Source organism: Cavia porcellus, unplaced genomic scaffold (genome assembly GCF_034190915.1).
Source record: "Cavia porcellus strain 051 isolate PalLab524CR breed Dunkin Hartley unplaced genomic scaffold, mCavPor4.1 scaffold_1, whole genome shotgun sequence".
Taxonomy (NCBI): Eukaryota; Metazoa; Chordata; class Mammalia; order Rodentia; family Caviidae; genus Cavia; species Cavia porcellus.
In genome coordinates this window covers 142,157,589-142,169,632 of record NW_026947484.1, presented here as the reverse complement: position 1 = coordinate 142,169,632, position 12,044 = coordinate 142,157,589, and the positions used below count along the sequence as shown (strand labels likewise).

Below are 12,044 nucleotides of genomic sequence, written 5' to 3'. Positions count from 1 at the left end.
CATTCTTTCCAATTACTAGCAGTTTTCAAAAATGAATTAATCCAGTATACTAATTAATAATAAATTAATCCAGTATCTTTCCAACAGTATCTCTTTCCAACAAACATCAGTGAGCTTTTAAATATTATTGTGAATTCATGGATTTAAACATTGATGCATTTTAATCTACTATACATACTATTCATTTTGATAATTAAATTGGCTCAAATTTGACTACTGGTAACTACTATATTCTAGTGGCCTCTGGAGTCCTTTTGATATAATCTTAATAGTTTCTAAAAATTTTCTTATTTAACTTGGACAATGGCTGTCCCAAATCTGGAGTCACTTGTGTTTTCAAGAAGGCCTGCTTTCTTTGGATAAAAAAAGAATATTTAGGTAACACAGCTCAGACAGTAAAAGTGTTCGGTGCTATGGGGTCACTGTTCCCAGACCTTTGCAAGATAAACCTACGATATTTTTTAAAATAAAATGATTCATGAATTCAGTTATTCTTGGAATTTAAATTTAGAATTATAGTTTTTTTATTTAACTTCAACATAATCATTATCTCTGTATTCTACACTAAAAATTCAGTTTATCAATAACACAGATATTATTACTCATTTGTTTTGTTGTTATAGTTTGTTTGTTTTTGAAAATAGGATCTCACTATGTAGTCCAGGCTGGCCTCAGACTCACTGTGATCCTCCTACCTCCCTGCTGAATGCTGGCATTACAGGTGTGCATCACCACATCCTAGTTCTAGAATAATAACAACACACACACACACACACACACAAAGTAATCCTAACTGTACCACCAATATGAATACTTTAATGCACTTATTTTTATTATTTGAATATTTTCCATTTTGTATGTTACAGTGAAGTTATTGTGTGTTAAAATCACTTGAATAGATTAGTTGGGCATTTGAATTTTTGAAATAAAACTGTGATATGGTCTCATGCAAATGAGAGAAAAACTAAATTTGTCATAAAACTACACATACATGTGCTGGGCATGGTGGTACATACCTATTGTCTACTTATCTGTTTAACAATCCAAGTCATCTCTCCTGTACTCTCATAATCAAAACCTGAGCCTCTGAAGTATATTTGATGTACCTCTAGCCTAGAAGTTGATCAGATTCGGAAGGAAGTGCCTTTTTCTTTTGTTTTGCCAGTTACTTGAGATGCTGAAATAGGAGGATTGAAATTTCAAGGTCAGGCTGCACATTTTAAAGACTTTGTCTCAAACAAATCAAAAGGCCTGGAGATGTATCACAATGTTCCCTGGGTTCAGTCTCCAACACTAAAAAAAACTACAGCCTGATATGGTATCGCATAAATTCAACATTGTGGGAGGCTGAGGCAGGAGGATCATAATTTAGTCTCAAAAAATAAAAATATAAAAAAGAACTTTGCACCTAGCTCAGTGCAAAGACCCTGGATACAATTTCCAGCGGAAGTGGGGTTGGGGGTGGATGTATGTCTGAGAAAAGTGTTGTGTGGGTCTACATATTTGGAATTAAATGTAGAACTTATTGGTATAGATGCCTTAGTGACACTATTTTTAGTATCCTTGTGTTACTTTCTCTTGGCAAGTGCTACAAGATGGTGATCCCAGATAAGCCTGTGGTTGTGGTTGCATAAAACATTAAATGGCTAAATTTCCTACTTAAAATATCTTTTTTTTTTCTTTTTGACACAGGGTCTCACTGTGTAGTTTAGGAGGGTCTTGGGCTCACTATGTAGCTGAGGCTGTCCTCAAACTTGTGGCAAGTCATCTGCCCCAGCTTCCCAAGTGCTGGGATTACAGATGTGCACCACCAGGCCCTGCTACAGTATTTTAAAAATACACAAGTTCATGCTATTCTACAAAAGCATGTTTCTGAATATTTTTAAGTTCCTCTCTCCAATTGCCCTCCCCTATGGATCAATAAGCTTCAAAAAATGTTTTATCTTCATTCCTTCTTTACATTCTGGCTTTTGATGGTCTTCTCCAAGCAACTCTGAGCTCACATGCTTTGTGTAATGATAAAGGAGAGAGAGGAAAAATTGCTGTACAAACTAAGGTAATGAAAACGGAGCAGGCAGGAGTATAGACAGCTGCAAGAATCCGAACTAGAGAGACTGAACAATCCTTCATCCTAAACAACTCAGAGGTCAGATTTCTTTTTAGGACAGGTGGCTTTTTTAGTTTGTGAAATACTCTGCAAAGATGGGGGAGGAGCTGAGAATTACCTCTGCTGTGGATTTTTACAGTCAGCTTCATCCTAGACACAAGACATAGACACTACAAGTACTGTTCAATATAGCAGTGGTGAGTGAAAGGTATGCATTTGGCCACTGTGATTTTTAAAGGCCAGGAGCTCATGATGGGGAATACTGGAGGGATTCTGCAGAAGGCCGTGACTACAAAGACCTATCAGCTAGAATTGGATATCTGACTTGCCTGTCTCCTTCAAATGCACTTGGCGTTCAATACTCCATATTCTGTTCAATCTTCCTACCCTCCCCACTGCCTCCACTCCCACACTCTATTGCCATCAATGTTCCTGGAATTTTGGACTTAGCTATTTTTAAAACCGTCAACTCAGTAGCCACCTCCCTCCCCCGCTCAGCTGTCCGGTCCTCTGGCAAGCCATGTCCTTCCCCTTCCCCCAAACACCAAACCTTCTCCGGCTCCCTGACCTCAGGAGATTGCAGCCGGTCTTTGGGTTTCAAAGCTGGGAGAAACGAGAAGAAAGAGCCAGGGAGCCCCTGGCTCCAACAAGCCAGCAGAATAGGCAACCATGGCTGGAGAATTGGATATCAGAGTAATGTCTGACCACTGGAAACAGTAAGTCAAAATGAGATTGCAATTGCTTTGAAACGCTTTTGGATTGAGGTGTGACTTTTACAAAATTGCAGACACCTACTTGAAAGTCTGTAGTCCAAAACCTAGGATGTCCCTTGACCAATGTACCCTAATCCCCATTTCCCCTCCATCACATTTCTTCCTGGTCTCTGACTTCAGGCCTGTTGAAGTTTAATGTTCTGTCTCTCCTGTAGCAGTCTTAGTTAACTATACCTCAAGATTTTTGGTTTTGGTTTGGTTTTGGCAGTAGTGCTAGGGATCCAACCCAAGGCCTTGGGTAAATCAAGGGCCTTATGCATCCTATGCATACACTTTTCCACTAAGCTTTCCCAAAACCCCCATTTCAAAGATTGTAGCAAAGTTTTAGGGGGAGACCCCCATGCCTTCTACTCTGTAGTTTTCTCATCAAGGCCAAATTGAACATTCTTCCATCCCACCCCTAACTTAGCAGGACTCCTCATAGTGGACTTCCAAGAGGACTCCTCATTGTGTATGATTTTCCCGTAACTCATTCCCTGTGTCCTGCTCTCCCTTCTGCAGGACCCTTCCCCTAATTTGGCAGGAGAGAGGTAAAGAGTTAACCTCTTTCCAACCAGCACCCTCAAAAGACATCTGAATTTGCAAAGGAGAGAATAACTGAAAGAGTGGTTTTTCAGTTAGGTTTGGAAAAATACAAGAATTATTAACTTAGAAAAAAGCAAGTATCAAATCACATGCTTTGTTTGCAGCAATTATTTTATGTGTAGAAAGATTACAACTGCAGGCCTCTAGAGCAGATGGAACAGACTGGCTTCCTTTTCATTTGAAGACCAATGTTCTGGAAGAGATAAACATTTCATCTCTACTCTATTTGTGTTCTTCTGACACAAAGGAGAAAAAGAAATGAATGATTTCTAGAGGGTGTCTCCTGTGATGGGAGGGACAGAAAGAAATATGTTTCTGAAGTATTTCTATATCCTAATTCTGTTGAGGAATCCACTGAGATCTAATCTATCCCCATGATTCCTCCAAACATCTATTTGGTAGCCCAGGATGGGGTAATACAGTGAACTCTGCCCCCCCAAGTTCACTCAACCTTCCCTCCACCCCCACCTAGAGGTATTGCACAACGGACTGGAGAGTGACCACAGAAGCAGGGGACAGAGGCTCACCAGCTACACTTATGGTTTGGGGAGCCTCATTCTCCCCAATCTCCAGTCTGCTTACCCTTTTCTTGATTCTCTTCACACTATCCTGACCAATCTTCAACTCTTCTCTTTCTTCATGCCCAGCCAAATTTCTTTTTTCAGTCACTCCCAAGACTGCCGATCAAAATTCACTAGGTAGGAAAGTCATCAGCTGGGAAGAACTGGCGCCTGGGGGGACCTGGCTGGATAGGCATGGGGGATTCAAGTCGGTCCCCTGGTTCCTGGTCCCCCCATGGCAGTCTCCCACTTCTAAGCACTCTCACTCTCCTGCTGCTCCTCTGTGGACATGGTAAGGAAGGGTTGGTCAGGGAAGGGGTTGGGGAAGCCTAGAGGGCAGTGTTGGGGTGGGATATGACCGCATGTGAGCTAAAAGATGCGGGTGTAAGTCCTTGTATTCGGTTGCCTCCCTCTAAAATAGGGAAACTTTCCATTCAGCTTGGGGGAGGCACTGGGGAAGGCCTTTGGTCGATGGGGAGAAAAATCGGGGGATGATTCATCTTCAGTAAGACTGAACAAGGAGAGAACCAGGGAGTTGGGGCTTGGGGCTGGGTTCGGCCTTAGCTGGTCAATGGGAACAGCAGGCACCGTCTGTTAAGATTCGGGAGGGTTTAGGAACACAGCCCTGGAGCGAGGGCTGGGGACGGCCTCACCATCCTCGTCCTTCCGTCCTCAGCTCATTCTCAGTGCAAGATCCTGCGCTGCAACGCCGAGTACGTGTCGTCCACCCTGAGCCTCCGAGGTGGGGGTTCGCCGGGGGCCCTTGGAAGAGGAGGCGCCGGCCGGGGCGGCGGGCTGGGCTCGGGCGGCCTCTGTCGGGCCCTGCGCTCCTACGCGCTCTGCACGCGGCGCACCGCCCGCACCTGCCGCGGGGACCTGGCCTTCCACTCGGCGGTGCACGGCATCGAGGACCTGATGATCCAGCACAACTGCTCCCGCCAGGGCCCCACGGCCCCGCCCCCGCCCCGGGGCCCCGCCCTCCCGGGCGCCGGCCCGGGCCCCCCCAGCCCTGACCCCTGTGATTACGAAGCCCACTTTTCCCGGCTGCACGGACGTTCCCCGGGCTTCTTGCACTGCGCCTCCTTCGGGGACCCCCATGTGCGCAGCTTCTACCACCATTTTCACACGTGCCGCGTCCAAGGAGCTTGGCCCCTGCTGGATAACGATTTCCTTTTTGTCCAGGCCACCAGCTCCCCAGTGGCATCGGGGGCCAACGCTACCACCACACGGAAGGTCAGAGATTCAGTTTTCTTCCTACCTCACCAATGAGATCTTCTCTGGGTCACACTGGGTACCACTTCCTTCCCATCCCTGATATTTCTCTATGATCCCCCTTTCTTTTCTTCCTGAACCACTCTTGCATCCAGAATCATCACTTCCTCCTGACAAACACTGTAAATCAGTTTCCCTGGATGTGACTTTCACTCTAATGCTGAAAACACTTAAGAAAAAGCTGGAAATAGGAAAGTTAGTGCGTTTCAGGAGGGATACTTTTCCTTCTTTCTGGGAGTTGCTGAGTGAGATCAAAAAATAGAGAGAGGGATGGTGTAAGGATGAGGCAATACTGGAACAGAATAGGAGAAGGGATCGAGGATTCAGGTCCATGAAGAAACCTTGCTCCTTACTTGGGTCAGATTGATGACTATGTGAACCCTAACTGGGGTGAGGGGGCTGCCTCGGGCCCAAAATGAATTGGTTTCTCTCTTTCCCTCACAGCTCACCATCATATTTAAGAACATGCAGGAATGCATTGATCAGAAGGTCTACCAAGCCGAGGTGGACAATCTTCCTGCAGCCTTTGAAGATGGTTCCATCAATGGAGGTGACCGACCTGGGGGCTCAAGTTTGTCCATTAAAACCACTAACCCTGGGAATCATGTGGAGATCCAAGCTGCCTATATTGGAACAACTATAGTCATTCGGCAGACAGCTGGCCAGCTCTCCTTCTCCATCAAAGTAGCAGAAGATGTGGCCAGGGCCTTCTCAGCTGAACAGGACCTGCAGCTGTGTGTTGGGGGGTGCCCCCCAAGTCAACAACTGTCTCGCTTGGAGCGCAGTCGTCGGGGAGCTATCACCCTAGATACTGCTAGACAGCTGTGCAAGGAAGGGCTTCCAGTTGAAGATGCTTACTTCCAGTCCTGTGTCTTTGATGTTTCAATCTCTGGTGACCCCAACTTTACTGCAGCAGCTCAAGCAGCTCTGGAGGATGCCCGTGCATTCCTGCCAGACTTAGAGAAGCTGCACCTCTTCCCCTCAGATGCAGGGCCTCCTCTCTCCCTGGCAACCTTCCCAGGCCCATTTCTTTCAGGGCTGTTTGTTCTGTGGTTTTGCATTCAGTAAGTAGACCAGTAATCTTCTGGTCAATTTGGAAATGACTGGGCACAAAGGTTGGCATCGAAGAACACAAAGAGCTGCTAAGAAAATGGTGGCGACTAAGAGACATGTAAAAAAACGACACATCCAGTCAGATGAGCTGGAGTCCAGGGTTGAAATGATCACAGAATAAGGATTCTGGGTGAGGTTTGTGCATTCCAGATCTCTGGAAGGACTCTTCACCAATTGTCTCAGTCCTATTTATTTTGGAGCTGATTGTTTCAATCCATCTATCCCTGAGATGGCTCTACAAGCTTGGAGGTTGTATGGATGCCTGATGATGTGTAAAGAATTTAAGTACTGATATTTTTAAAAGGCAAGAATTAAAAGAGAAAGACATGACCATTACCCATGAGAAACTCAAAAGAGGAAAAAATGATTAGAGATAAAAGTCTATTTGATGAATATATGTGAGGAAAGCATATTTGGCTTTCTTGGATCAGAAATGAAGAGGGCTCGAGCTGGGGGTTTAGCTCAGCAGCACAAGCGCCTGCCTGGCAAGTGCAAGGTCATGAGTTTGATTCCTGGTACCAAAAAAATAAAATAAATAAACCTTTAAAAAAATGAAGAGGGCATTGTTTGGGTCTTAGGTGAAGGGAACTATCTTTCAGAGAATGATACAGATAGGACAGAAGCTATTATCCCCACTCCTAACTACTCTGTTATTAAAGCCATGAATTCTCCACACTGTCCTCTGTTGCCTATGTTGACTCTCTTTATAGATGTAACAAAGACAATGTCCTTACCTCACTGAAAGAAGGCTCAGAAATTAGCAGCTCTTCTTCCTGTCCTGAGAGAGTTTGTTGGCTAGTAGAGACAAAACTGATTCACATAAAGGAATGGAGTGTGTAAGTTACTAAATTCTATGGTAAACTGGGTGCGGTGGTACATATCTATAATTCAAGCGCTCTGGGAGGCTGAGGCAGGAGGATCACAAGTTTAAAACTAAAATGAGCAATTTAGCAACTTAGTGAGATCCTGGCTCTGGGAAGCTGAGGCAGGAGGATCACAAGTTTAAAACCAAAATGAGCAATTTAGCAACTTAGTGAGATCTTGGCTCTGGGAGGCTGAGGCAGGAGGATCACAAGTTTAAAACCAAAATGAGCAATTTAGCAACTTAGTGAAATCCTGCCTCAAAATTGTAAAAAAAAAAATTGTGTTATTGGTTTTTGAGACATGGTCTTGCTTTTTAATGCAGGCTGGCCTTGAACTTACAATGTAGGAGAACATGCTGTATTCCTGCTTTGGTTTCTTGGTGCTAGGATTACACGTGTGAGCCACCACATCTAGCAAAAGAAAAAAAAAATTTTTTTTTGGTACCCAGGTCGAACTCGCAACCTTGTGATTGCCAGGCAGGTGCTTATGCCACTGAACTAAATCTCTGGTCCAAGAGAAAAACTGAGCTCAGTGCCAGGATCCTGAGTTCATCCTGAGTTCTATCCCAATACCAGAGAGAAAACAGTTGTACAGCACTGAGCATTTAGATGGAATGGCAGATGATGAGAACTAAAAAGTAAGGCCGGGCACAGTAAGACATGCCTGTAATCCCAGCCACTCAGGAAGCTGAGGCAGGAGAACAGCAAGCTGGAGATCACTCTCAATGATTTAGTGAGACCTTGTCTCAAAATAAAAGTTAAGAAAAGGACTAGAGATGTAGCTCAGTGGCAGGGTACTTGCCTAGCATGTGTGAAAGGCTGGGATTATTGTATAGCAGCATCAGGGAGAAAAAAGTAATTAGTGGTAGTAGAAAAGATTTGAAAGTCCTGGGCAGGATTTGAGTTGCTAAGGACCTTCCAGGCAACAGAAACCCTTGGTTTTAAGGATAAGTTCATGGTTCATCAGGGAAACCAGCAAAACTCAAATGCACACACAAGGAGTAATGGAAAAGAAGTTGAGATAGGCTGGGCATGGTGGTACATACCTGTAGTGCTAGCACTTGGGAGCAGAGGCAGGAGGATCAACTTGAACTCAAGGCCAACCTGAACTACATAATGAGACCCTGTCTCAAACAAATGAATGAGCAAACAAACAGAAAGTTAGATAGGCAGAGACCAGATTATGAAACACCTTGGAAGGGTGGTCAAGAACTTTAAATTTTATTAACAGTTAACATTTATTGGGAGCTTGAAATTATCAGACAGTAGGTGGGTTGGCTGGCACACGCCTGAAATACCAGCACTCAGGAGGCTGAGGCAGGAGAACTGCCATGGGTTTGAGGCCAGCTTTAGTTACATAGAGAGTTCAGGGCCAGTCTGAATTACATAGTAAGGTCTTATCTCAAAAATAAACAGACAAACAACAACAACAAGAAGTGTCAGGTAATCCCAGGTTCAACCCATGCATCAAACAAACACAAAAATTCATTCATTTAATACTCATCTCTCTAAGGAAGGCAGCATTTTTATCACTATTTTTATATAAGGAAAAATACAGGAGGTTTAAGAAACTTTCCCTTAAAGCAGGTAGGATTACATAAACCTGTAATGCCAAAATTCCAGGAGGCTGAGGCAGGAGGATTGCAAGTCTAAGCCCAAGCTGGGCATTTGGTGCTTTAGCAAGACCCTGTCTCAAAATAAAAAATATAAAGGTCTTGGGATGCTTCTCAATGTGAAAGCTTTAGTTCAATCTCCAGTACAAAAAGAAAAAGAAACATTCCCACCATCACACACACAGCTAATAAATAGAGCCAGAGAAAACATAGACAATTTGGATTCAGGAAATTAATTATTAAGCACTACGTTACACTGTCAAAGAGACACAAAGCAAGACAATATGTCACTTCTCATATGAAGCCAAAAAGTGAAAGCTGGGAAAGAGAAAAAAGCCTACAGGTGGAAGAATCCAGTTCGGAGAAAAACACTTTGGAGACCGCAGGATGTGGTTCAATGGCAGAGCACTCGCCTAACATGCACAGGGCCGTGGGTTTGACTCCCAGTACTAAAACAACCCCCATCCCAACCCCAAAAGGAGGAGAGAAGCTGTCCTAGCCCAGGGTGTTCTGAGTGACAGTGCCACTCCGAACAAAAGTATACAGGAGGTTAGTTTTGTATTTAGTATATTGCTCCTCCTTCTGGTCTTGGGTACTCCGTTACTGGGCCCTCCCTTCTCTGACCTAGTCACACACTGATTATTATCTTCCCGTTCTCATTCCCACCTAGCTGACAATCTCCCTGAACACACATAGCCACACTGGCCAGAGCTTACGGCGCAGGGTGTCCTACCTGACATTTCAGATTTCTTCTGTGATGCAGCATCCCGTTTACCCTCCTCCCATCTCCACTGAAGACCACAGGACTCTGCCATTTCCTTAAAGCACAGTACTGATGTTTTCTGAGATAACCTTTAACCTAGGAAAGAGTTTGTTCTAATGGGAGAAAATGAAAGGGAGAAGGCTAGACCTAGGGATGAACCTAAACTTACAGATAATATAACCTTCTGTTCTGTTTTTTCTTGCAGTAGGAATTGAACCCAACGCCTCCAACATGCTAGGAAAGAACTCTACCACTGACCTGTACCTTCAGTGAACTTCTCTCTCCACCTTTCTTAATTTTCTTCCACTACTGAGGATTGAATCCAAGGAACTCTGAACTACAGCCCTAGTACTTTTTATTTTATTTTGAGATGGTGTCCAAGAGACAGTGAGGGTGGGCTCAAACTTGTGATCCTCCTGCCTCAGCTTCCTGAATAGCTGGGTGACAGGCTTGGGTCATTGTGCCTGATGAACACAGGCATTTTTTTTTAAAGGACAACTCCTTGTACTGGAGCTCTTAATTCAAGAATAACTTTATTCTAGTCAGTTAAGAACTGTACAGTCAACTGGTGAATGATACTCACTTTTTATCATATAATATTCTTCCTTTGCTGAGACTTAGAGTTACCCCTATTACCAATGGAGTATTTTAAAATGAGTAGCTCATAGCTGGGCATGAGCGTACTCTGAAATCCAAGAACTCTGAGAACTGAGGCAGGAGGATTGCAAATCTGAGCCAGTGTAAGTAACTCTGAGATTTAGGGAGCTCCTGTCTCAAAAATTTTTTTAAACATTTTTTTAAATAGCTGGGGATGTAGCTAAGTACCAAGGCCTTAAATTCAATCTTTATAGCAGGAAAAATAAAAAAGGAGCTCAAAATAGTTGTATGAAAAGATACTCAAGAAAGACTAGAATATGGCAGAGCAGTAAGCAACATAGAAAACAGTCTCTCTAAGCGTCACCATACAGACACTGGAATGTAGCATCATGAGAAAGACAAGAAGGAAGGAAGTGGGGTTCCTGGACCCAGGAAGAATCTGAAGTGAGAATTAAAGCCCACAGAGAGAGTAAAAAGAAAAACCTCAATGAAGAAAAAGGCAGTAGCTGGCAGTACCTTCTCCCTGAGATGGGACTCATTCACAAGAGGAGCTCTTTGAATCTGAGGATGCACCATCATGGTGAGGTGACAGCTGTCAACCCCAGAGCCCTCTGCAGAGAAAAACAACAATAGAGGTGAGCAGCAGACTTGGAAGACTACAGTGGCTGGTGGTGAGTGCAGAGGACTTAGTCCTCCCACAGGGAAAGAGTGATTAGCTGGGAGCCATTTTGGACACAGGCCAGAAAAGCTCAGAACCCAGAACTGCTGCCAGCTTCCTCTAGCAGCTCCTGGCTGGGCACAGACCCGTGGAAATTGCTTGGATGGTAGCAAGCCCAGTGAGTCTGGTCTCAGGGCAGGCCTTATATGATCATCTACTACTCTACCATAAAGCAAGTGCTGGCTTTCTGGGACAGATTGTCATGATTCAGGACTCTTATCGCCACAGTTGTCTACTAGAGAACACAAGAATAGAATCCAAAAAGCTGTTAGAAAAAAAGAAACAAATCATCTTTAAGGAAAGCCCATCAGAATCACAGCTGATTTCTCAGCACAAACTCTCAAGTCAAGGAGAGTTTGAGTGGAGTACTCTGAGTTCTAAAGGAAAACAACTTTCAACCCAGATTGATGTGCCCCAAAAAAGTATCTTTCAAAGTTGACAGTCAGATCCCAGCCTTTTCTTGTGAGTCAGCACCATTTGTGGACTGTGGGGGAAAAGAACAAAAAGTCACCAACAAGCCCCCTCCCTGTGAATCAGTGCCATGTGTGGGCCACCACCACCAGGGGGCAGCCAGACCCCAGCCTTTTCCCATGAGTCAGCACCATTCACAGACTGCAGCAGAAGAGAAGAAGAAGAAACCATGAAGCAAGCCCTCCCGCGAGTCAGTGCCATGCATGGGGTGCTGAGGGGACAGACCCCAGCCCCTTCCAGCATGCAGGCTGAGAAACAAGAAGAGTCAGTCCCCACTTCACCCCCGCAATAAGCGACTAGCAGATCTGGAGAAACTCAGGCTATGATGATAGGTATTGAGGTAAAATGCAATTTGATGCTTGTGGTGTTCGGAATTTCACTGACTTTGCAAGTCTAGGGAAGGCGATCTGATCATCTACGCAGAGGATAAGGTACTCAGTGCGGCTTCTATGAGGTTTCCTTCTGAAGGTGGTAGCCATTGGTAATTCCCTGTTACCTTGTTTTGAAGTCCTATATTTCACTGTTTTTGTTTGGTTGGTTATTCTATTTTGTTATGTTTGATTTTGTTATATTCAATGGCATGCGCAGCTGTTTCAAAGAGAGCAAGAT

General features: G+C 44.3%; 1 protein-coding gene and 1 long non-coding RNA gene across 3 annotated transcripts; one reads left to right on the top strand and one right to left on the bottom strand.

The window, feature by feature from the left end:
- The first annotated feature begins 2,618 nt into the window (after positions 1–2,618).
- On the top strand, positions 2,619–7,088 carry Hjv (hemojuvelin BMP co-receptor). 2 transcript variants are annotated; one of them, XM_003479294.4, is made up of 4 exons: positions 2,620–2,823; positions 4,113–4,317; positions 4,702–5,258; positions 5,742–7,088. In XM_003479294.4, exons 2-4 carry the CDS (start codon positions 4,221–4,223, stop codon positions 6,363–6,365), a joined length of 1,278 nt encoding a protein of 425 aa, XP_003479342.1. In that variant the 5' UTR covers positions 2,620–2,823; positions 4,113–4,220; the 3' UTR covers positions 6,366–7,088. The 2 variants fall into 2 exon arrangements, with proteins under 2 accessions (XP_012998640.1, XP_003479342.1); XM_013143186.2 differs by lacking the exons at positions 4,113–4,317; positions 4,702–5,258 and having other exon boundaries at positions 2,619–2,823.
- LOC134477810 (uncharacterized) lies at positions 3,559–4,179 on the bottom strand. Its single transcript, XR_010050014.1, has 2 exons — positions 4,048–4,179; positions 3,559–3,658 (listed from the first exon to the last, which is right to left on the bottom strand). It is a non-coding gene; the product is annotated as an uncharacterized LOC134477810 (long non-coding RNA).
- Positions 7,089–12,044: the final 4,956 nt, after the last annotated feature.

Coding starts and splice junctions, on each gene's coding strand:
- Hjv (XM_003479294.4), top strand. CDS start 4,221: ATGGGGGATTCAAGTCGGTCCCCTGGTTCCTGGTCCCCCCATGGCAGT. Junction 4,318..4,701: donor GCTGCTCCTCTGTGGACATG/GTAAGGAAGGGT, acceptor TTCCGTCCTCAG/CTCATTCTCAGTGCAAGATC. Junction 5,259..5,741: donor ACGCTACCACCACACGGAAG/GTCAGAGATTCA, acceptor TTTCCCTCACAG/CTCACCATCATATTTAAGAA.